At 40.4% G+C, this 26433-nt stretch overlaps 1 protein-coding gene across 5 annotated transcripts in view; it reads left to right on the forward strand.

The window, feature by feature from the left end:
• The first annotated feature begins 680 nt into the window (after positions 1-680).
• Positions 681-26433, forward strand: part of EMCN (endomucin) — a 55890-nt gene continuing 30137 nt past the window's right edge. For all 5 annotated transcript variants that reach the window (XR_003526461.1, XR_003526460.1, XM_027636090.1 and 2 more), the window contains exons 1-4: positions 681-867; positions 17409-17468; positions 20043-20144; positions 20556-20669. Coding sequence is in view for 3 of the 5 variants with exons in the window: in XM_027636090.1 (XP_027491891.1) it covers positions 807-867; positions 17409-17468; positions 20043-20144; positions 20556-20669 (337 nt within the window). In the remaining 2 variants the exon portion in view is untranslated. The remainder of the gene's footprint in view (positions 868-17408; positions 17469-20042; positions 20145-20555; positions 20670-26433) is intronic.

Genomic DNA, 26433 nt, shown 5'->3' on the forward strand with positions numbered 1-26433 from the left:
AAGTACCTATACAGAAGAATAAAAAAAGCTTTCCATAATTTCAACTTTTGACATTTTTTAAAAAATAAAAAAATAAAGAGGATCCATTTCCATTTAAAGAAAAAACCCACACCCGAGCTCTAACTCTGAGAAGCCCAGAGCCTCTCCCTGCTGGGGCACCTTGCTGGAGTTATTTCCTTGCCCTATTCTGGTGGCCCCTTGCATCCTGTTGGTTTCAGGATGGCAGCTCTCTCAGGGAGGCATTCTCTCTCTACCTTTAACATGAAGCAGCTATGATTTTCACCAAGGCCACTTTATGCACCCCAAAAACAAGACAGATGAGGGTTCCTGTTGCTTGTTTTGCTCCTCTGTTCCTCTCTGTGTTATCCCCCACTGCCTGGGCTCACTTCTCATAAATGTCCCCTTTAAAAGTATCACAAACTATAGTATGAAAGCTGGTGATGTATAGCATATTCTAAGGAAAGATTTGCCTCTGTTAAGAAACCTTCCTGACCTCGTGACCGAAGAAGAACAAAATAACGTATTAACAAAAACACGGTTCACTGCCAAAGAAAAGGAGTTCCTGTAAGAACTGAAACAATAAATCTCCTCTGTACTGAACTCCCAGAGGGAGTATGTTGTGTTTCCTCCTGTTCTTTATCAAAGTCCCCAAAATAAGCAGGAATGGGCAGTGACTAGGCACAGTCTCTACACACCTTTTTCCATGGAGTAATTAAGGCCTGCCCCAGAGTGAGAGAGCACTCCCTGCCCAGCTGTGTAAGGGAGGGCTGACAGCATTACCACCACTACCACCACAACCACCAAGCATGAAGCTCCTGGGAATTGCCTTCTTTTTCTTAGCTGTACTCTGTGTTTGTGTTGTGGGAGGTAAGTTCTTTGGCTTTCTTGGATAGACTTGTCACATTTGTGGGGTGTTTTGTGAGCAAAAGCTTAGCTGTCAGTAGCTGGATGCTTTTTTTTTTCCACTGCAGTGATTGAAAGACTGCAAGTCTTGTTGGAGGAAAAGAAGGTACTACTAACTGGTAGTTGAGTTATATGTGTTCTATGAAAAAACTTTCCTGCCATTGTATTTTTGTGGCAGCTTTCTTTTTAGGTATCATGAAGCTCCTAAATCTGAGAGGAATTAAAATTAGAGATATATTTACAAAAGTTTTCAGTTGTGTTTTTCTTCTAAGAAATAAAGCATCTTTTGTACAGATGGCTTTAGGGGGGAATTGAAATGTCTGAAAGATTTTGCAATTAATGTTCTTGCAAATCAGATCTATTCTGATGGATTTCCATGGCACTATGCCAGCAATAAGTTTGGCCAAGAGTACCTCTCAGAAATTATTTTAGTTTTGTCCCCAAAGATATAGGGGCTTACAAAATTTATCAAGTGTCACATACTGAGGGATGCAAGCCTAGGGGTGATATTAGTTACTAAGTACTGTATTCTTTAAACATGATTCTCAAATGCACAGATTTAATCAAATTTTATGATGTTCACGTGGTCACTGAACTGATGTTTTCATTATTCTTCAGCTTGAAAGATCATGCTTTTAAAGTGAAATTAACTAGTCACCCTGAAAGGATGAGAGAAACTGCAACAATGGCCAGTCTATCACCTTTGTCAAAAGATACATTTGAAGTAAAATCTGCCTTTTGTCTGCACTTTCCTTTGCTGACCCTCTGGGCCAAAGCTTCCACAAATGCCTACAGGTTGTCTGCAAGGGATCTATGAATCAGAACTTTAAAAATTGATAATTAATAAATGTCTATCTATTAGATGGGTATCTAATAGAAAGTAGATAATAGATTAACTGATCTATACAAAGTTAATCAACTTTTGCTCAGGTTATGTGTTAAAATCTGGTCTTTTGTGATGTATCTTACACTGTTGCTTGGGCTCACTGCTGTTAGGGAAGCAAATCAATAAAGGGGATTAAAAATAACCTTGTGCCACAGAAAGAACTGCTTTTAAAACTATGTTAAGTAAGTACAAGCCCTGAAAGTCTGTGTTGAAGTACTATTTATTCTCTGTCTGCTACTCCTAGTAAAAATAGCCTTCCTGTCATTGTTGAAGCTTTAATTTCACAATTTGTGAAAAGCAACGTGGAGTTGCATCAAAAAGAGCATATTTAACACAACAGTCCATAAAGCTTACCAAAAAGCAACATGCAAAGGTGGGAGGAATTCTGTCAATTTTATACAAGCCTTTCTTTAAAAAGGATTTTCCCTCCTCTGCGTGATATGAATGTGGCAGAACTGATGACAGTGAATAAGCAAATTTTATATATGGTACATTTTTTCTGAACAACTTTGTTTCTGTAAAAGTATTTTTAAATGCTTTATTGCAAGGTAGATATGGTAGTGAAATTCTATTGGTAAATTCACAATTAAGAATATTTGTGGGGAAATTTGGAGTATGTCTCTATCTACCTTGTGAAAGTAAAGGTGCATAATCTGGTCAAGCTTCCTTTGGGCTACCCCATGCATCAACCTGTTGAGACAGAAGTGGTTTTATTGTCTGTAGGATGAAGCTGGACCGAGTATTTGGATTTCCACTTTTGTGATCCCCAAAGTGTCCTGGGCTGTAATGGCAGGATTTTATAATCTGAAGAGGGGAACTGATAGTAAGGAGGCTAACACCAATCTCCCTTGTGCTGTCTCCCTTTTTTGAACACTGGAGACAGTAGCAAGACTTTTTTCCTGTTGCTTAGAAACACCTTTAGTATCTTAAAATGATGCTCAGTAAAATTTAGAGAAGGTCAAATAACACTCCGGTGTTTTAATATTCCCTCTCCCAGGTTTTGGGGTATTTTGCCTTCAAAGCTTACAAAGACAAGTATTCTGTGGGCTTGCAACCTTTTCATGTAATACACACAAGTTGCCTGTCTTTGTATTTTTGTGTATCATACTGAAGTGGATAAGGATGTTTCCACTGTGGTTAGTAAAGAAAGCACCAAGTCTCCTGTAGGGTTTCCAAATTTCATGCTTTGTCTTCAGCCTGCGTGCTGGCAGTGCCTTTCTTTGCAATTTTCTAATTTGTCTTGGGACCTTGCATCTCACCATGTTTTGGCGAGATCATGTCAGCACGTTACTAGGGGCTCAGTTATGTTCAAATGTGGAGGTTGGTAGCTTCCTGACAGCTTATCCCTCCTCTCAAGGCTTTTCTCAACCCTTTGGAAGTTAAATGACATGCTTAAAACAGGAGTTCCTTCATGCTCATCTCAAGGTGTTCGGTCCTCCTGGCATATTGCTCTTTATTCTTACCTGTTCCAAAACAACTCAAATAGAAATGCTTTCTGGATTTATTTATAGCATTTCCAGCTTTAAACAGACAGTACTGGAATGTGTAAAAAAATACATTGTCAAATTATAGTAATCAAATACAAATGCTCTTGAGTCTGCACAAATGTGTGGCAACACAGCACAGCAGATGTCCTCCACAAAGTGCTTGTAGCACATCACAGCATCCTTCTCACTCAGGCACCCAGGTTGGTTTCTTGAAGAACTGATAGCAGAGAAGAGTGGGTTGTGCTCCCCTTAACATCAGTCTGGATGCCTTCAGGTTATGTACTCAAATGTAGGAGCTGGAACGGACTGTCTTGTGTTGAAGACGTACAGCAGGTGGGTTTATTAGCAACTGATTACTGACCCCTGTTGACAGCTAGCAGTAACTTTATCCAAGTACCCTGTCAAAATTAATGGCACAAAAAAAAAACAAGGGTGATTTTTATTTTGGAAAGGTAGGAGCAAGTCTTGGCATTGAGAGCCTGGTCCAAATGCCCCTGAAGTAATTTAGACATATTCCATTACACTGTGGATCAACCCTAAGCTACAGGTTTTCCAGCCCTCTTCCCCATTAAGGGGATGTTGTGGAGCATCCCAACCCTACAATGCAGTTGATTAATCCTGACTCCCAGGCTGACAGCTTCAGAGAAGTTCCACTCAACCAGGGCTCCTGTAGTGATTACATATATTTGCAGCTGCCTGAACTCTACTCTTGTTGGTGTAAACTAGAGGAGATGAATAGCCTTTTCCTTTTCCATCTTCTGTGCTCACAAGCCTTCAAGTCTTTTAAAAATTCATTTTAAAAATTAAATACTAGCTAAACTATTTTGAGCAGTTAGAGGTTTTGAGTATAGCCTTCCCTCAATCTGGATTATTATTCGTGTTGGTTCTCTAGAAGATCAGAAAGACACAGATTGTCACAGTTAGATCATTGTCTCATCTCTGAAAATTTGAGAAATGTGAATAGGCTTTGCATAAGGCTTTCTTACACCTTTAATTTGCTTGAGCCCAAACTTTGAATGTCTTGAGAATTTTGCTGTTGCGAAAAAAAAAGTGTTTGGCATTTTCGCTGTTCCTAGCATTTTGCAAAACTAGCTTTGTCAAAGATCAAATTATAGTGCTGGAGATTATCATAACCCTTAATTGAATATTGAATTTTTATCCCTGTACAGATTTGGTTTGTTCTTTTTTGTTTCCCCTGCCCCTACATTCCTTTCGTTCATTAGATCTTTTGCATATGGGGCCAATTTTTGCCTAATGGATTTTAAAGGTGTATTTATTACTGGACAGAAGAAAATTGCTTGTTCTAGCCCCAAAGCTGAAGACAAGTTTACTGCATTTACTGAGGATAGAAGCAGATGGTTTGATACCTGCTTGCTTGCGATTTACAGCCAAAATAAATGGAAATTGAATATGAAGGGCAAGTTGCCTGCAGCATTCAGCTCCAAACCTGAGAATACATAATTCCATGGCCAACAAATGGTTGTCTCCTCTGAAAATTTACCAGAATGTTTTCTTTTTTATTGAGCTTTCTCTTTTTATCTGTATTTAAACCTAGAGTTCTTATTCATATTTATTCCATTATAAATTAGGAAAAAAAATTGGCTGAGGCTTGGTTTTGTTTGGTTGTGTGGGATGTTTTTTTTCTAAATAGGAAAAGTACCCTGAATCTGGGCTCAAATTGTTTATACATCTGAGTCCTATGTAAAAAACCTGAAAAGGTATGAATTAAAAGTAATCTCCAAGAAACTCTTAACCTAGGGAAGGGAATACTTTGAACTGGTACTATTCGATAGTCAGACTAACAGAAAAGACTAAAGACAGTAAAATTGCGTGGAAAGCCGTCCTTATTACTTGTGGTCCTCATGAAGTGGAGGCAGAGAAGGTATTGTTTGTTTGTATTTTTTGCTGCAACAACTCAAAAAAGACCCTTTAATGTTTTTGGGGTTTTTTTGAAAAACAGAGAGACAGTGTTGGATTTGTGTGTAGTAGTTGTTATTTCCAAATACAAGTCAAGAATTAAAGACTTGACTCCCTTGGAAGACAAACATCTACTTTTTTGTTCAGCTAGCCCTCTAAAAATAGGTTTCCCAGATGTAAATGGAAGGGTCAAACCCCTGAGTTGCACTGTGTTCTACCATAGAAGTCACCATCATTATTCCAGCAGCTGAGATACAGGTAGTGATACCTTGGCGTTCATCTTGTCAAAATTGGCCCTTGGGTGCCCTAAGAGCTGCATGCTGTATCAGCCAGACCTACCTGCATTAAGAAAAGTGGTTTGACACCACTTGATTCTGTCTCTACACTGTGCTTTCTGACCCTACCTCCCCATGTGAGAAAACTGTGCTAATTATCACTTGCTGATATAATGACTTGGAACAAAATTCAGCAAGTGTGATCTGCTGGGGTATTGTAGAAAGAGGGTAGGAAGCCCTCTGCTGCCATCCTCACATGTCCTAGAGGCTGGTCTGGAGGGGTCCAAATTAATTCAGAAAGATTTTTTTTCTCAGCAGTCAGGGAAGACAACATCCCCTTTCAGGCCAGGCTAACTAGCTAGTGCTCCAAAGGTTATCTTTCAAACTAGTAACAGGGCAAGGATTTTCTCACTGCTTTTGTGGTGAAAGTGGATGCTTGCCTGACTTTGGTACAGATGCAAATTCTATCCTATTTATCAATAGAGTATTTTTACAACAAGTTTTAATCTTTTTTTTTTTTTCAATGGCACTAACATGCTCCTGGGTGTGTGTTAGCTACATATTGTAGAGAGCAATACATCTCAGGTTTCTGGAACCACAAAGCAAGTGGCATGTAGTTTTGCATCATTTATCTGCTGGAACCTTTCTGCCTTGCCTTATCACTTTAAAGAAATTATGTGTTTTGCTGGAATGCGAGCACTATTCCAGACTTGCTGTCTGAAGATTTCTACAAGATAAGTAATTGTTCTAAAAAGTACATTCAGTTTGTCTTAATAGTGTGATTTCTCAGTCTGGTACTTGGTTTGATGAGCATCGGTGTAATCAAAATTTTAGAGTTAAATTATTTAAATCCATTATTATATTAATGAAATGTGTATGCTTCCTGCAGATTCCTTCTTTCATAACTTTTAGCAGGAGATTAATGTCATTTTGAGGCTTGACAGATTTAGCTATTGAGGCAACTACTGATATAACGGCAAAAGCTTTGAATTTTAGTTGGTCTGAGAAAAATTGTGCCAGGAGATTTACAAACCTCCCTGGCCAGTGATTTGTATTCTTTTTCTCTGTAAAATACTTATTTGTCAAGATGTCTTTTTATTGCACATTAATTACTTGAAGTGATCAAAACCCCATATATTGCTCTGGGTTTTATTAGTTTTCCTACTTTTTCTCATGCTCAACATTAAGTCTAGGGTTTTATTTGAAATACAGTCTTGATAACCTTCTAAATGTTAGTGCATGGGGTGCTATCTATCCCCATGTGAGGACAGTCTGAAATCATCTTTCCAGACAGATGAATTATTCCTCCTTATCTCAGCATGGCTTATATATCACAGCAATATGGATGATGTAAATATCAGTGTTTGCAAACTCATTCAAAGGTTGTGGAAGCAAAAATATCACCAAACATTGTTAGGTGAAATGGCAAAAATAGGTGAAGATTACTCTCAAAAAATGTGAAATTTAAATATTTCCCCCCCCAAATTCCCGATTTCATGTCCAATAGAGAAAGGCAACTTTGGACATGATACATGGCTGATGCTTCCATGGCCATTCAAAGTCTCTAACGGCCAAAATTTGGGCTTTTTCTTTTCCCAGGAATTACAGACTCTGAAACTCCTGCCAAGTTGTCAAACCTCATTTGCCCTTGACTCCTACAGATGGTCATAAAGGCAGAAATCTGTGGCAAGATGAAATGTTTGGGGCCAGTGTGCAGTTTCATTGCAGTTGCTCATTCCTGCACAGGACTGTTAAAATCTCTTTTTGGAAACTCCTAAATTCTTTGAATTATGCAGCTTTCTGGACATCCTGTGGAGTCTTACTCTCTTTTGAGACTAAACACATAGTTCTTAGAAATTGTAACTACACCAAAAGCTGGCTGGTCAAAAACCTCTTCCAGTAGAGCAGCTTTAGGTTCTCTTTAGGAAGGTTTCTTCTTATAAGAGTAGTGCATTAATATATTTGCTGTGATTCAGATGACAGGAAATATATTTAACAAACTATTGGACTGCTAACAACTTGCTAGTTTCCAACATGTAACAAAAGGAGACCTTACTAGAGATCTATGTCGAATAACCCAATACACAGAATGTGCTAACAACAGAAAGGGAAGGACGCAGCACGCAGAGGAAAAAAACCTCCCAGTGCCGGACTGGTTTTTGGTTCTCTGCACATTTTATCCTGTCTAGTTCAAATGGCTTCAGAGGATTCCATTATTTCCCTTTTGCATGTCATTCCCTGTGCTAATGGAGTCATGTGACTGGTATGTCTTAATGCTCTTGAATTTAGGTGAACTAGTGCACAATTCATCTTATTGGCTTAGAGACACTTTTTTGTAGTGCACTCTCTGCTTCCTCCGTAATTGCTTTCACCTTCCATTTCCAAGGGCTGGCAGAAAATGCTGTTTTCCAGATGCAAAATAGAAAATGGGAATTGATCATTTCTGGGAAAAGAGGTTGAAGAAGAGCAGAAGGGTTTGTGTAGTAATGGAACAGCTTATTCACAATAGTTGTAATTGTCATGGGGAATAAAATTACTCTAATTTCCAATAGAAATACAAGGGGTGTCTATAACTGCTCACCAACAGGAGATTAATAGCTCACCGTGACTTCCCGGTGCCTTGACTGAGACCCGAGATTTTGACAAGCCTGAGCATCCTGAATGTGGGCCACTCTGCTCCACTAGGAAGCTGGTTATCAGCGTGGGAGCTGACGTGGCTACTGCAGCAGTTCCCACTGCTCTTTGATAGGTCCTCAGTACTGACAGTCTGTTTCAAGTGCTTTCCGAGTAATAACTTTGGTTTTTTACTAGGAATAAAGCACATGGGAAAAGAGCAGTTGTGAATTGCTAGAAATTCAAAATAACAAGAGTTCCAATAACCCGGGCAAGATACTTACAGACAAGGAAGTCTTCATCAGCTATGTGTGCCAATTAGAGGGATGAGATATTTTCAAAGTATACCCTTCATCCTTGCATATAAAGTAACTCCAGTGAGACTGTACTCCACTCAGAGCTTGCAAAGCCCATTTGGGGCCTTCCCTTTGGGATAGTCTGTACCATTTAACCTTTGCTCCAGGCAGTGTGGAAAAGATGAAGTGAGTCTCAATGGACCATTGAGCATGGAATTACATTAATTATAGAAGCAATTCACAATGTTTCCACAGAGTTTTCTGACAGGAACTGGGTTTTGATGCTCCAGAGGCTTTCAGAGCTTTGTCAGGAACAGAGTGGCATGGGTGGGTGTAGCTCAAATGGGTGTCTAGGCTGATCCCGGATGTTCTAAAAATAAGTACATCATAGCAGACACTGCAGTGACCCTTTCCTGAATGGTACAATTAGTCATGTTGCTGGAGATGCATTTGGATCTCAAACATAAAGCAAAACTAGGACTTTACTAACTGCTGCAGCACACTGCAAAGGAGAGCTACGGATTAACCTGGGCTCAGCTTCCCCTCTGGCTGTTTTATATCTGCCCTACCCAAACACACTCTTTCCTGGGAAACAAAAATAGGCTTCCAAATAGCATGGTAAGGAAAAAGCATTGTAAGCATTACCCAGAGAAGGACATAGTTTTCTCTCCACCTTCTGGGTGGAGGTGACTTACACCAACACTCTTATTCCTTCCTGTTGCAGGGGAAGGGGCTCTCCTTTATTTCTTTGTCTTGTTCTACTCAGCAATGCACAATATTTAAAAAGCTTTCTGTATAAAATTGCACCCATTAAAGGCATTTTCCAAATTTATTTAGCATGACTAACACAAGGAGGGGGTGGCAGTTCGTTTTTCATACTATAAAATAGCCCTTATAAACTCCTACCTTTTATTTAACACATGGGCAAACAAATATATCAGCATCAAAGGGTGACAATCTGGTGGCTTAAATAGCTTTAAAGGGTTTAATTAAAACCTATTAAATAGGTTTAACAGGTTTAAATAAAGAGAAGTGCAGAGCTTGGAGCCTTCATTCAAAGCAGGCTGGAGTGCTGATGAGCATGCTGAGCACATTTATTGTTTTATGGAGTGCAAGCAATGTACTCATCCCTCTGTAGTACACAGCAATAAAGATATCCACCAGGCTTCATGTAGCAGCAGAAGGCGCAATGAGAAAGCTTGTGATTAAAAGCTTTTGATAGGGAGTTTGCATTTCTTCTGAGGCAATAAAAAACCCCGTCAAGCTGGCTAGTAAAGTGCCCAGATTTCTATGCCCACACATGCAGAGAGGCAAAGCATGCAGTGCTTGGGTTGTTTCAAATACTCAATAATATGGGGGCACTCATCCAACCTTTCTCATTAATGTTTTGGTGTGAGGAGCCCTCAACAACCCACATTAGCTGAGGTTGGTCCTTGTCAGCTGCTTTGTCAGTATTTCTCTGGGCAGTGGGTCCTGGTGCAGGAGCTGTTTGCTGGGTGTTTTGAGCAGGCTTTGTGGAAACAGTGCCATTTGCCTGGGGAATTAGTAATTCCCAGCAGCTCCCTGCTAATACCTGGTGTTGGGTCATGCCACACACCTGGGTGAGCACTGGGGCAAGCGCTGGCACCAAAGCTGCATTCCCTGCTTTCTCCCTGTTCCCTGCTGGAGAAATTGTGGCACCTACCTCTGTTTTCTTCATCCCCTCAGCTCTTGCTGCTGGCTGCTTCCAGCCCACCTACTTTATGCTTCCTCTGCAGAACCGAAGTCCCATATTACCCCAATCACTGCTGCCTGTTCCCATGCCACGCAGGAGGAGCCTGTCCCTCCTTTTTCAGCTATGGGGCTTTGCATTTATGCTCTCACTTTCCTAATGCCTATCTCTATCACCTGTTTTCAGGTGCTTTTGCCTTCTGCAGGGAGAGCGTTGTGCTTTTCTGACCCAGGAACTTCTCCTTACTGCCTTCGTGTCTTCCCCTGTGCTCCTGCCTGTAAGATTTTCCCACTCTTTTATAGCAGATTGTCTCTGTTGTGTGACACCAGTCCACAAACCAGGATACATAGCTACAGTGAAGAAGTAGAAAGTTGAACTAAAGTGTAAGATCTCCACATGTAGAATTGTATATTATGTTTTTGGACTGCTGCTGAAGAGAGACGTGACTGAAAGGACGGTAACAGCTTGGCAAACGGGAGGTGGTTTCCCACCTTTCTAGGCAGTGGGAACCATAGGCTTCCAGCTGGTTGGCATAGGCAGCAAAGAATGTGGCCTTTCTCCCTGCCTTATCATTTTGTACCTGTAGTGTCTGACTACATCTCACAGGGGTTCGCCTTAAGCGTGATTGGTGTAACTTTGTCCTTTCAGTTGCCACTATAAGATATTCAATCCCGGGGTGGAAAATGGCTTACGTCAAGGGAGGCTGCATTAAGAGCATTTGCAGCAGTGCAAAACCATTGTGAGGCCAGGCTGGAAAAACACTTTGCAATCCTGACTTTTAGTGATAGTGAAGTGGCAGTGATCCAGCATGGGACTCTTACTAGGGACACAGCTTTTCTTTCACCAAGTGCTGCCACAGCATGAATAGTTGTATGCAGGCCCTATTACAAACCCATCTGAATGTATGTGTGAGGCATGTCATGCTTTGTGTATTGCTTTAGCATACTAAAGAAATACGAAGACATAAAGGTTGTATTTTTCTTTGAGTTTGCTTCAAATTCATGAAGTTTGCAAATGGCTTTTTTTAATTTAACATCCTTTATGACACAATTACCAGCTTCAACCATTCACAGGATTACATCAGAACCTTGATTCCCATTTAAAATCTAGTTGATATGACTATAGAAGAAAGATTTAAAGCAGGAGTCCTTAAGGATGAAATGTACTAGAAACAGTATTACTTCTATAAAATTAATTCTTTCAGAACAAAATATCTGCAGATCTGGAGATTTGTTTGTTTGCTTTATTTATTTCTGTAGTGTTTAATGTATAGATTTTGTATTTGTGATCTTAGAGGTTTTGAATAGGAAGAAAGGAATTGACATTTTCAACCAATATTGCTAAAATTGCACTTAAACATCTTCTAATAGTACATGTCGAATTATAGTTTTTGTGACTGGAAGCATCTATGCTTCCTATAAGACTTTTTTTGCAGTGCCTGCTGGTTTTCTAAATAATTTGCATTGTGTTGGTTTGTCATTTTTGGTTTGTCAACCAGTGACTAACCTGTGACCATGGGGAGGCTGGACCAGATGACCCACTGTGGTCTCTTCCAGCCTTTCCCATTCTATGGTTCTGTGAGTAATCTCTACTCTGCACTTATAGCCATGTACCTTAAGTGTGATGATATATCCAGAAGAGATGCAAACTGACAAGCCAACACACTATTTATGGTAGCACGACATGCTGTGTGGATGCCACAGACATGCAGGAAATCAGGTAGATCCTTGAAGAACTGTCCAGCACCATATTGTTACAAACCAGCAATAACCATTAGTGGCAGCTCCTTTAAACCATCTTTTTATGTGTCTTGACAGAATATTAACCTGAAGCTGTGCAGGAAGCTGAGCCTGAGTTTCCTGAACACTGTAGCACTTTGCCTTCTCTCCCTAGGCTGGAAGTGCAACCTGGGCCTCCACAAAACATTACTCAAGAGGAAAGGCCAAGGGCACCTAAATGCTAAACCTCACCAGGTAGAAGGCCCATGTAGAAGGCCTGGTTCTAAATCAGGAATTAAACCTTAAGATTGACCCCTAAATTAATGTATCCAGGTGCATTTCAATTCTGTTTGAAGGGCCTGAGTAGGATTTTGAGCAGTGTCTAAGACTTGGGTTTGCTGTCAACACAGGGGAACAGTGTGCAGTGACTGGCAGATGGGAGATCATCTAGGTAAATTTTATTTTTTCTTTCGAGATTATATGAATCTTTACACAAAAATGCATTACAAAAGAAAAAAGAAATTTATCTCAAGGTTAGGGTAGAAGGTCATGCACTGGGAAAGAAAGATGAATAAGTACTGAAAACAGAAATGAGAGAAATGTAAGAACTACATTGGGCCTGGGGAAAGATCAGATAGGAGAATGAAGAGATGAAGTAGCAATAAATAAAAATGAAAGAGAAAACATAGTAGACAACAGAGCTCCAAGGTAAGAGTAAACAGGTTGTGCACATTGTCAGGCAGCAGCTATTTCTTGGGAACTCTGAGAAGATTAGTGCCAGATTTTCTTACAAGGACAGCTATAACTTTTTCCTCAAAGGGTAAAATATTCGATGAATTGTACAGTCTTTACATGGGTACTGCTGGAGCAGCTCTTACAGGAGGCTCTATCATGGTCATAAGGGCTGGCAGAATTACCATTTGCTGGAAAGAGATCACTATTTATTTCTGATGGCATGGTAAGACAGAAAGCAAAAACACAGCTTTGACCTCTCCATGACTTGTATGTCATTGCAAAGACCCAGGGTCACACAACCAACCATAATATAACATCCTGAAAGGGTGCAGGTTTAAATTAGATATAAGGAAGAAATTCTTTACTGTGAGGCTGGTGAGGCACTGGGACAGTTTGCCCAGAGAAGATGTGGATGTCTCATACTTGGAAGTATTCAAGGCCAGGCTGGATGGAGCTCTGAGCAAACTGTTTTAGTGGAAGGCATCCATGCAAACAGCAGGGAAGTTGGAACTAGATGGTCTTTAAGGTCCCTTCCAAAACAAACCATTCTATGATAATATACAGTAAACAAACATGATATAAAAACACCAATTGTAAATTCTTCTTTATAGCCTGGAAGCAGGGAACTAACATGTACAGGTTTCTTCAGGACACCTCTTTGGTAATTGCTCCTAGCTACAGACTGTTGGGCAGTGGTCTGGTTTTGAGTGGGAATGTATTACATCCTTATCAGCAAAATGGTTAAAATACCAGTTTTTGGCTGTTACACCGACAACTTGACACAGGCACCAAAAAACTGCAGAGTTTACAGTTAAAATTTTCCTTGTCCATTGCCTCTTGTTTTGTCTTCAGTGGATATTATAATAATAATTATAGTCCTTTGTCTTTGCTGCAGCCCCTCACCTGCTGACTGCTGTTGTTGTGCCTTCCATTAATCTTTCTGTCTCTAAACTAAACAAATGCAATTTTTGCAGTCCTTCCTGAGCGGTTATTTTTCTTGAGGCTCCTGATGATTTTTATGGTTCTCCAAAAACTCCCCACCTCCATGAATCCACACCCTTCTCAAAACCCTTCTGAAGCTGGACCAAGTAGCTTGGTCCTTCTGAACAGAAGCATTTTAATGAAATGCTTTTGTCTACCTAGTGCAAGGTCAAGTGAAAAAATACCGAACAGGCCATTTCACTTGCTATTTCTGTAATGATAGTGAGTTTTCCATAAAAATAATGTCTTTTCGAAATCAGATATTGATGCCAAACCAGACAGCGCTTAAATTCAGTAATTCATGTAATGAATATAATCTATATCTACTTTGAACAATCTATTAATCTTTAAAAATGTTTTTGCTTTCGCATTCAGTTTTGTGTTATCTGTTTCATATGGTGTTTTAAACTTTGTGGTTTGTGCCCTGCAGAATCCTGTAGGATATAAACAGAACTACTGATTTAATATCATGCAGTCATTTCTTCTTTTTTTTCTGTCTTGATTATAGCAATAACGGGCACCTAATTAACACAAGGTCAGAGCCCTCTTATCTTAGTCTTCCCAGTGTAAAGGCAAAAATAATGAGAGAGAGGTAAGGAATTATGAGAACTCCAAGCTCAGACCTTGGAGGCTGAAGCCTGCATCAAAAGCTGCAGTTTGAGGACAACTGTGGCTGTTGGTCAGCCCTGTCTAAATTCAGAGACTCCTGAATTTAAAAGAAGATAGTAAGTTCAGTGGTTTGATTTGTCCATTTAAAAATCTTAAGACCAGATACAAATGACTGTACTGTTGCTTTCATTTTAGAACAAATATACTATTTAAATCCAAGTCAGAAAAACAATAAATGTAAATTCTGTGAACCTGGGGGGGGGGGGAGGGATCACCAAAAAAACCCAACAAAACCACAACAGTTACTCGCTTTTCAGTTTTGTCTTATGGCCATGTGTCAAGTGTTCTTTGATCTCTTCTTAGATCCTTCTCATTTTTCCCCGCCACCCTGACTGTCTTACTGTCTCTAGACCTTTCTGCTCCTCTTCTCTCCTATCCTGTTATCTTTCTCCCAGTTCTGATTTCTTCTTGCCTTGGTATCTGCTCTAAGACATGTTCTTTTTCATTTGTCAATCTTAGCACTACCACCATCATCCCTTTAATCAGCCCAGTGTGGTATGTGAGGACCTTTTAGCTCCTTGCATGTTCTCCAGACATCACAGGTCACCTATGCCCTTTTAGCTGAGTTTCTTGCCAGTGAGCACAGCAAATGGCAGCAGTTTCTGTGTGGGAGAAATTGCTGCATAGATTTTGGCTGCTCCCACATCAGAGTATATCAAGGGACTCTCATATCAAAGGGATCATTGCATCTGAATTTACTAAAAAACATGCAATTATAACTTTACTTAGTTGTCCATCACCTGAGGCTTTAGGCAACCTGACACGAGCAGAAAAATGAAGCTTTCTGTCTCCCTCTTTGTCTAACAACAGTCTCTATTGGGTGAAAATTCTTTTCTCAATCATTTTTGATCTCTTGCTTTTATCCCCCATAGGATTCTCCTTAGTCACAACTTAACATTGCAAATAAGAGCATAATAAGCCACGAGTTCTATCATTTCTTTTAATCAACCAGTTCTCCCCCCACAATCCTGTCTTTTGCATGTTGTTTTCAACTTATTTTTAAAGTATATTTAATTATTCACCTTTTTAAGAAAACAATTAATTCATAAAACTCTACTTTATTATACTCTGTTAATTGAATTTACCTTAGTTTATCTCTAACCTGTGATGAAATCAGCAAATAGTGAGTAATAACAAAACTGTGCCTTAAATTCTCTTCTTTTTTTTTTTTAGTTTTGAGGAAAGCTTGGTCTATCAACATGGTTATTAAATGGAACATCTTTAAAGGATGAATAATCTAAGTATTTCAATGGGCTTCCCAGAAAGTCATGCTGAGTTAGGGGAAGAGTTTTGAGAAAAATGAGTTCAGGAATGAGCTAATTGGCCAGCTAGTGCATTTAACTGGTGTTACAGATATGGTAGCTACTGAGAGATGTTAAAACAAAACCATACGAAATGTAGGCACTGTTGAAAAAACATTCTGTTCTAGCGCTGTGGCCTTGTGGTGTGGGGGATTAGAGGAGCTTTGTCAGCAGCACATAATGAGAATGAAGAGATGGAAAAATGCTTGATGTTTAGGGAAACAAGATTGCCTTTAGGTCTCTTCGGATAAAATTTTTTTTCCAAGTATTTCATGTGTGGGTTATGAAGCATTATTCTGACTGGGGAACTAAATGGCAGGAAAATCTATATTTTAAATGGAGTGTGCAAGAGACTGTGCATAGTCAGAGTGTATCCATGTGTTCTGGGGAGTAGAGCTAGGGCAGCAGCAGGCCCGTAGGGGAGACATTTAACTTTGTGTAGGACATGCTCACAACAAACTGGCCCAGCATGTGCTGTGACAAGGCATTATGAAGGCAGCAGCATCCCTAGAAAAATACTCAAGGAATTGGGGCTCACTGAGAACGGGTTGAGACCCCTTAGAAACACACAGGTGCCAAGAGAGCTGATAATACACTGCTGGAAGAGGAGTTGTAAGGGCTCATCTGATTAGACTTTAATATATTCCTGCAGAGCCCCTGCAATTGTATTATGCTGGGGTTTTTTCCAGGTTAGATCTGTGTCTCTGGCAGGCCTCGGGTGGTGGTCGTGAAATGTTAATCGGAGCGCAGCACACTGAGCACAACTGACTGTTCTGCCCTGTAGACAAAAAAAAAGAGAGAATGCCAGCAGATATTACCATGAATGGAGTCACAGAAGAATAGTGACATGCTGTCCTGACTCAGTTTTGCGATGTCTGTATTACAGGATGCTAATGCAGCATGACAGGATGTCACGCTTCAAACCTGAAAGCACTAGGGGATTAGTCTGTGCCATTTTCCTCTCCCATTCAGTTACAGAGTTGATCTAGTCCTCCCCAAATGTACCCACACTTGTCTCACAGCAGTGTAAAATGGTTGAGAAATCCCACTGCTTCTGAGTCAATGTAGTTTTTTCACCCCCTTCATCACCCCCTAACTTCTTTTAGTAGAAAATCATGGACAAACCAGCAATAAGACTGAAAATCTTGTTTGAAGCCAACAACCTTTCAGTATAGTCAGAAAATACAGAAATTATTTTGCTTTTTGTTTGTTGGGGTCTCTTTTTTGGATGGTTTGTTTGTTTTGTAATATTGAAGACCCACCTACTAACTTGACCTGGACTTTTTAAGATTGGCATAATTTACTGCAGTAAAATCCCAATAGCTGGAGCACTGCCTTCAGGGCAGTGGGGAAAGCCAGTCATTACTCAGCCTGGTGCTTCTCAAGCCATGTTTTATGAATTCTCCTTTTTCTCTCACATATAGGGACCAAGGTGTTGTTGAAAACACTTCCTGAACTGCTTATACTAGCCAGGGAGCTAGTACAATTTTATTATTTCAAGGCAGGAGAATGGATACTTTCTCCTGTGGACAGTTATTTTAGTTAATCCTCCATCCTGAAGACTCAGAGCAGATGTGGTTGTATTCAAGGAGAGGAGGAGATAAAGAAAAACCTTTAATAGCTCCATTTTTCCCCTCAAACTAGTCTTGGAGACACCTGTTGGAAAACAATGTGCAGTCCAAGGTGGGAGGCAGTAGAAAATGCTCCACATTACAGCAGTGAGGGCAAAATGAAGAGATATAGGATACAACTTGAAAAGATTTTCGCAGAGTTATATGATGTGGTTGCTTCTGCTAATAGGCTTCTGAACTTGATTTTCCAGGAAGGTACTTGCTGCTCTGCTGATATGACTATGTAGTGCTAAATAGATCTGGAAGGTGGCAGAATTAATATGAATCTTTCTGTGCTTATTTCAGAAGATGGCATTCCAACCCCTACTCTCAGTTCAACCATTTCTGCATCAGGATCAAAATCCGGTAAGAGTTCAAATTCACCCTTATCTGGTGTTCTGAAGCCCCTGTTTTTTTAGTTTTCAGCTTTTGCAACTTCAGAGAGAAACCAGGTGAATTATTTCATGTAGGGTGATTATGAAACACTGTTGCAAAGAAAGGATTGAAATATCTTAGTATGGAGACAGTTGGTTTGAGCGGGCTACATTTTTTGTTTCAGGTGAAAAAGGTTGAAATTCTGTGAGTTCCTATACGCTCAAGAGTGGTTCAAGTGAGATTGGATATTAGTAAATTACCAAAGACTGACAGTTCAAGAAGTTATCAGATTGAGAATAATTTGGGTAACAGCATCAGTTAAGATATATGGCAGCAGGAAGTAGCTGATTTGATGGATGTAGACTGACAGAAGAGGAAGGTGGACTTTGATAGTAAAGAAATACCCAATACATGCCAATGTTGGGCCTCAGCTGATAGAGGAAATTACATCTGCATGAACCTGTCATTTGCAGAAATGGTGCTGATAACTTCTTGAAACTATTGTTGTCAAGATTCACACTTCAGGGTAAGAGGATGGCACCAATGCCCTCAATTTCAAAAGCTCCATTCGCTCTCTCTTTTTTTGGGGATTGATTTAACTAGATCAAACTTCAAGTACTAAAACGATGCAGACCTAACAGAGAAAACACCTGCTTCAGATAGTAAAAGTCTGGGATTCTGATTTACATCTTTAACTGACACATTCAGTTTTCTTTCTTGTGCATCTTTGTTATGGAAAGTTATGAAAAATCAATATTGGCCATGATTCATTCATGCGAGCTAAATATCAACTCCTTTATTAGTCTCAATATTGAAGACTGCTGCATCTAATGAGTGATGCATGTGAGAGAAGAAAACACGAACATGGTATTCTAATTTTTGATAACTAGAGATACTAATGAGTCTGCTGTGGAGCTGAAAGCACTGAGATTATGAAGTATACACTTGACATGCAAGTAATGCAAGTGAATAAGATACAACCAGGTGAAGTTTGCATAATGTTATGTTTATTACAGTAGAAGAATTAGTCCTTTTCAAATTGTGTTGCAGTTCTTTTATGTTTCAAATACCGTGATGTTCATGTCTGTTTAAAAGACATTCCCTATAGGCCAAACACCTCACAGTACATGAACTCTTTGAATGTTTCACTGAAATTTCTCTTGCAGCTTTTTGTCGCAGAAGGGAAAGCAGCATTGTTACTTATGCTCATGAGAAAAGCATCCAAAACCCACTGTGAGACTAAAGAAATTTGTGAGTGTGGAGCAAGGAGGTCCATTCTTTGAGGCATTGCTTATTCTAGGTGAACAGCCAGAAAACTGAGAGCAGAGAAAGAGACTATAGGATGTGTTTTAAAAGTTCTGGTGTGAACATTGCATTTAGAGGTATTTAAGTCCTATAAGAGAAAATTACATGACATTTGTTCCTATTCTTTCATGTATCCCATCCATTAAAAGTGCTAGAGGAGGTAGTAGGTAGGTAGAAGTAGTAGTTGTAGGTATTTAAATGAGCACTTGTAGCACTTTCTGTTTGCATTTGATTACAGAACTGAAAGCTGGACTCTCAAAATTATTAGTTACAGAGTTTTGTTTAGTCCAGAATCCCTGGCAGTATTTTAGCCAGTCCGTTCCCTTGAGCAAGTGCCTGGGCCACATGGGACCTGCAGTATGCCATCTGTGCACAGCAAGAGACACTGATTTAAACCATGCTATTGCCTTAGTCATGTTTGGGCAACTCTGTCCCCGTATTTCCATACCAGCAGCAGCTGGGAAGGGATCCCTGCTGCCTGCAGGAGCCCTTTCCCCTCCCCTTAGCCTCCAAGTCTCACTCCTCTGGAGGAGAGAACTAGGAGTCATCGTAAAAAGGCCACCGAGTTTACCCCATGGAATATCACTTACTAGAGAATACTATTCATACCATGCACAATCTCCTAAGCTTTGCTGCACTCCAAAGAGGAAGGCCTGCTGGGTGCCCTTTTTTCCCCAGAAATCTGGGTGGAGAGGAAGAGGATCTGGGAAAGCTGGACAATTAAGAAGACTTGAATGTGGCTCGAGGCGGACAAGCAGAGAGAGGAGGGAAAAATTGCACAAAGACTAGTAGAGTCTCTTCCCCTTCGGCTCTTTACCTAGGACCTATAAACTGTGCTCCCATATGTCAATCACAACTGTTTATGGAGATTTTACATCCCTCCTCCTATTAAACAGATATGCAGCAAAGGGCTGGTCAGAGGTGTAGTCCAGCACAGTGAACTCATCCATCTACACCAGGCTCATTTCCCCTCACCTCTTCCCTTGGAAGTCATGCCAAGCACCTCTCCTTTAGGAGCTGGCTGGTAGATACAGCTGCTAATTTTCAGTAGGCAACTTGCAGATTGTTCGCAGGCCAAACCTCCCCTCTGAAACCAACCATACACCCTTTGAATCCTCTTCAAAAATGGGTAAGAAAACTCAGTAAGGGTGAGCCAAAACAGAAATTCACCGCTTGGTGAGAGAATGCAGCTGGAGGTATGTGATGTTTATTTATGCATGATAAAATAGATCAATTAAGATGTGAATGCCTTTCTTGCAGTAACAGAATCTATGAAGACATCAACTTCACAAGTAACACCATCGCAAGCATCAGTGCCAACAACAACTGCAATTGGAGCTACAACTGAATCCATCTCAAACAGTAAGTGAAAATTGCTCTCAGTTAGTTGTTGATGCTGTTCCAGTGGACATTCAGGAAACTAAGCAGCAGTGCCTCTTGGTCTGGGAATTTGTTTTACAGATAGTGAACCCTTTGTTGAAACCTTGCAGGAGTGTGCAGGAGCTTCCTCCCCATCAGGCTCAAGGCAGCTCCAGTCTAGGCCTTCTAACTGTATTATCGCTTGTCTTCAGTGGGATGACCCACCTATGGGACAGGGACTGGCTTCCTCTGCAGTGAAAGGAGTCCTATCCCTGTTGATCTTCAATTTAAATTAAATATTTTTTTGATAATTTAAAATTAGACTTCAAGGGGGGAAATAGGTGTGTTGTGGGTGTGTGCATATGTGTGTATACAAAACTAAAGGAAATAAATTGAATGTCTTTCCTTTGTTAGCATCCATGTCTTCTTTGTCGAGTGCTACACAAGGTATAACACAAGATACAACAACACAAGCAGTGGTAAAAGTGACAACTACAACAACAAATGAAAGTTTCAGCACAATAAACTGTAAGTGATAATTTCATTGAGCCGTTTCTTATTCGTTCTATGCTACATTTCTATAAAACAGTGTGGAGAAGTAAAAGGAGGTAAAAAGGATTAGTTTGGGTTTTGAATTTGGTGGTCTAGGGAAGCAGAGCTACTAATCCTACCATATTACATATCTTTAATGAATCTTGCCCTAGAATCTTACACAAAGAGCATGGCACCTTAAATTTGCAGTGGTCTGAAGCCATTGCACAGGATTTTAATCTCCTTGTAATTGGGAGAGATGTATTTGAAAAGGTCTTAATTTTTTTTCTTCTTTGTTTTTTTATAAGTACTTAATAAAAAAAATATTCTGTGTGATCAGAAGGGTGTCAGAATAGCCCCCCTTTGTTTTTTATGTTTATATATGTTACAATGCTACAGTCAATTATGTTCCATATTATTGTGAGTCATTGTACTGAAAGCAGAGAGGTGGTACTAATTACTCTGCATCAATCACAGGAAACAGTTTTGTTCCCCATAAATCTTCAGAATAATGTGTGTGTTGGCTGGAATATCAGATTGGATTTTAGTAAAATAAAATAAAATTAAATAAAAACTGAAACTCATTATCCAGCAAGTAGATGGATTCATTTAAACAAGTATAATAACATTCAAAAGGAGCTCAATACACTTAAGATGAAATTAAGTCTCATTTTTTGTCCATTAACTGCACTGTAAATTTTTGCTTCAGTTTTTTGATGAACTATAGTTTTGAAATACTCCATTTTTTATATTTACTTTACTAAAAAATTAAAAAAAAATACTCCAAATATTTACCTCAGTACACCAATGCTCTCAGAATTGATGTTTACAGCATACTGAACTGTGACTAATGGTTAGAATGTGACTTCTCTTCCCTTGGCTTACTTGCCTAAAAAGAGACTCCTGTGTAGCAGCCTGCATGCTTTCTTTGTGCAAATTTTCCTTTAAAGCCACCCCTCATAGACCCAAGCCTGCTAAGCTGCCTGAAGAGCTATTCCCCTTTCACCTAGTGGTTTCATCTTCTACTGGTGCAGGTTTCCTGCTGTGCTTTGTGTAAGGAGTAGTCTGATTGTCAGCCCAAAATCTTTTGGTTTTTGTCTTGGCTTTTAAATGCTGGTGTCAGTGAGTCACAAAACACATACAGCCTGGCCAACGCACAAGGTGCTGAAAGTGATACCAAAGGCCACAGAGAATCTTTTAAGACTTGCATTTGTGACACTGCAGGCCTGTCAAAAGCCCGAGGTGTGGCGCATTGCATTATGGGTATGATTCCTAGTCTTTTCAGTTTGGCAGAAATTCCTGGCTTGTGGGTACCAGAGCAGCACAGCCACCTGGAACTAAACCTTGGTGACAGGTAGAGCTCTCAGCAGGGGAAGGGAAGCTAATGAGGAAAGGCATGCCTGCCAGTGCACCTTCGCTCCAGCCACTGCTCTGCACTGAAAAACTGGTGCTGGGGGTACAATGGCACTGGAGATATGATGGGCTCCAAGCAAGAAGCTTTCACCAACGTGCTTCCTTTCCATTCCTCTTATATTCTTTTCCCAGCAACTAGAGTTCAGTCCCTAGTTGCTTGCATTGTGATTTGTTTTTAAAACTCCTCATTTAAGCTAAAAAAATCTCCCAAATCTTGTGATAAAAAAATGGTTGATAAATTAACCTAAAAGTAAGGCTTACCTGCCTCTCAATTGCCTTTGTATAAAGGAAAACTGGGACAGTGTGTCCAGGACACTGGCAACTGCCCAGCATTAAAGAACTTAATATATTCTTTTAATGTTACAGTACTGTTTGGAAATACGTGTATGTGAAAACCAATTTTAGTGGTTTTTTAAGATAAAATTCTGGTCTACGTTTCAAGAAGGTCATAGCCTTGGCTTCAGCACAAAGGAGTGGATGGGGCACAAGGTTTTAGTTTTGGAACAGGGCATAGCACAAGGGCTGTGCAGATGTGTGGCCAGCCTTGCAGAAAACCCACAGACCCCCCAGCCATTGTGTCGCTGCTGTCTACAGGCATCTCTCTGTTACCTGCCCACACATTGGCACAGCGAGGTGCCCCTGGCTTCACTGCATCCTCCCAGCCCCTGCCAACACCCCCAGCAACAGCACAGGGAGGAGGGAGTTGTGCTCCCTGAAACAAGCACAGGCACAGCAAGATTTCTGCTCTCAAAATGGACAGGAGATAAAAGTTGGCTACTCTGTCTTTTTCTTTTTCACTGTCACTCAGTTCTCCCGCTTTTTGCACTGGCTTTATGAGACTGAGCCAGAAATTGGTGGTGCCTTTATGGCAGTTCAAAATTTACTTTTACTACACCTGATTTTTAATAAAAAGCAGGCGCCTCTGTTGTTTTGTAATGAAAGTCATCACTTTCTCTGCTTCAATCCCTGCTAAAAGCTTCAGCAAATGATCACATTCACACAGCAAAGATGTGACAGGGCTTCCTGTCTCTGCTGCAATTTCTGTGGCTGCTGTCACCTTTTATTATAGATTCAGGAAAAGTCCCCAGTGTTCCACACACTGTGAAATCATGCAAAAGTCTTTGTCTTTTTTTTTCAGTGTTCTTTTCCTCTGCAGGCCATAAGTACAGTCTCTCCTTCTTAGCCCTCCTGCCCAGTTTATTATAATGGAAGCCAGCAGTAGATTGGTCTCCTTAGCCTTTTTATTTATCAGTATAAGGTGTCAAATCCAAGATTTCACATTTGGCCAGAATGACCCCACTTGTGCAGTTCAGGCCCAAACCCATAGAAACTTGCATCTGCAATCAGGATTTCATATCCTGGGACACTTGAAGTTATCAAAGAGAATACAAAATGAAATGCAACAAAAGTTTCTGTTCTTCCTCCCTTGGATATGGAGCAAGCATCTTATGCAAGGTCAGTGCTCAAGTTATTAAGTTACTAGTAAGAGTGGATTTTTGACTGTTGTGTTTCTGAGTTATCTCATGCCACTCTCCTGGATGATGATACATCACAGTGCAATTAGATATTAAATATTTAAAAGTGAGGAAAGAAAAGAGTGGAGGAGACCCTTTTTCTCTCTTTATCGAACTACTGGTAATTAAAAAGGAAGCTTTACTTCAGTAACACTGCCAGAAGAGGGTTATACTAACATATATTGCTCAATCTTCCTCATGTTGTTACCACATGCTATAGGTAAATGCCGAGTATAGTTGGTTGCTGAGATATGTTAGGCAGAATGAAGTTTTTAAATATGTATTTTTATATACTTGGGGCTTTTCCTTACCAGAAAACATAAAGCTGCAAACAGCAGATGCAATCAACTATGGGTGTAAACATTAAAACTGAGATCTGCTTGGTTACCTCCCTAGCCAATTTTCATTCCTCTAAATGGGTAAAAATGTAATTGGTTTTGCTACAATTGGATTTTTCAAAACTTTCATGAATGTATTCATTAATTCAAATGGCTTTTCAGGCTACTGATTACAAGGGCAAGGCCTGTGTGTTTATGCTAAAAATATGAGCTCAAGGGAGAAGTTTTAGTCTTCATCTAACACAGCCCTCGTGATGGCATTTTAACATGGTTTGGGTGCTGTTCCTTTTGCCCTGTGTTTCCTTGATTCATTTATTGGTCACTTAACGTTTTAACATGCATACAGATGTCTGTATTCTTTGCAATGCATAGAGTATTTGTAGCTTACTTCAAGCATATTAAAATGTCAAAATTAGTTAGGTAATTAGTAACAGCTTGCTGTAAAGAAAATTTAAAGTACTGTGGGGAAACGCCAATATACGTAGGTTAAGTAGAAAATCATGCTAAGATCAAGAGAGGATATGTGTTGAATTTCAGCTGGTTAAAGAAAATTAAGGGTTTTCAGAGCACAAAGAGTAAGGAAATATCTGAAGCTCAAATAGCAGCTTTGTCGAGTAGCTTCAGGTTCCCTGTTGTTGATTATCCCTTTGCCAAATACGTGTTAACACACTGTCGTTTATTTTATCAAAATATCAGCAGGGAGAGCTGCATCTCCACCAGAGAGTTCTGCTGCTGCAGCAATCATCCTCATTTGGACAGCTATTTTACAGTCTTTACTGCTTTACCGTTTTTATTCATAATCAGCTGTTGACAACAAACCCATTAACCCATGAGGCAAGCGCTTTTGCAGCAGCAGCAGCAGCCGCCCTTCTGCACTGTGCTGCTTTTCTGCGAGCCCAGGCCTCCCCCTGGCAGCAGGCAGGAATCTTTGCTGCAGCTGGCTGAGCTGAAGCGTGATGAATTACTGCAGCGATGTGTCAGTGGGGATGACAGAACTGAGTCACGGCGCGCCCGCACAGAGTCCCCCGCCTGTTCCCGCGCGGAGCACGGGCACCGCAGTGAGGGCTTGTGCTGTCTCCTGCAGTTGAGATCAAATTAAACCTTGCATAGATATGAGTTACAGGATTTACCAAAAAGGCAGATTTCTAGCAGGCGTACTGTGCTGTCAGTGCTGTTGTTGCGTGCGTGAGCAGTGGCTGGATATGGATGCTTCTGTTCCCACAGGCTTTTGGTGCAGAAGCTGTCTGATCTGCTAAATGTGTTGGTGGTAGAGCCTAGGCTGTGTATTAGGCGTAAGGCTTGGATGCTGCTTAAAAGCTGCTTCAAAGCCACAAGTCAGCAGAGAATTGGGTTGCTAGGATTTCATCTTACACTGGTACAGTGGAATTAAGAGAACCTTACCCACCAGATTGCGTTTTTCATCTTGGGAAAGTGAAAACTGGCACACGGATTTTTGCACTGTAGCACATCTACTTCACCCTTTGACACCAGGAGCACTGAGCCTGTTCTGCAGTCTGATGAAATAAATGCAACAAGCTTCATGCCAAGCCCTAGGTAAAGGTGTGAGTCATACCTGGTGTTACCTGAGTCACTGGAAGAATCTCACCCAGGCTGAATTAAAGGAAATAAAGTGGAAATGCTGTCACCCCTCCCCTCCCGACCCCCTGCCAAGGCTTAAACCATGACATTAGCACACAGCCCATGTTCCTGAGAACAATCTGTTCTTGCAGCTCCCAAACACAAGAGGAGCACCCCGGGGCTGGGCTGCTGCCAGGACTGATAAGATGCCTTGAAGAGTGACCCTCATGGGAAAACAGCCATCTATAGGGTTACAGGGCAACTGGCTGCCTCCCTCCTCTTCTCTCCCACATACCTGATTGTTTTGCTTTGTTGTTCACAAAACATATTTATGTTTGAATGTCTCTGCACATGAAGGCTTACTGTTCTTGCTTACTTTTCATTCTCCCATGCAAGCTTTTAGTAACTTATGACAAGGGTGCCACAAGATGGTTGGTCTTACTGTTACAAGCCTGTGCTTCTTAAAGGGAGAGGGAGGTACTCTGGGTTTTTTACTTTTTTTAAAATTGATCTCAGATTAAAATTCAACATTTAAAATTTGAGTTTGAAGCAACCACAGTAAGAATCAAAAGTGGAAAAAGTTTGCTCTTAAAGATTCATTCAAGGCTTCTATGACAAGAATGCAAGAATTATTAAAGTTTTCAGATCCTTGCATTATACTATAGTGAAAAATGAGTTAGAGGGGCTTTTTACACTCAGCTCTACTGCAGGTCATGCTTGCATATTGAAGGGGTACAATTCTGAGGTTTCTGAAGGGAGCTGATGTGAAGTTATGCTTCTTGTTACTAGAATCCCAGTGAAAGTTTTAGGCTTAAGCTTGTTTTGCATAATTTCCATGCCTCAGCCTCAAAAGATACCACCTCTGGCTGCCTAGCTTCTCTCAGTTTCCAAAGTTATATGAATCCCCTGACTCTAGCA

The sequence above is a fragment of the Corapipo altera genome, unplaced genomic scaffold (genome assembly GCF_003945725.1).
Source record: "Corapipo altera isolate COAL_440 unplaced genomic scaffold, ASM394572v1 22b, whole genome shotgun sequence".
In the NCBI taxonomy this organism is placed as follows: Eukaryota; Metazoa; Chordata; class Aves; order Passeriformes; family Pipridae; genus Corapipo; species Corapipo altera.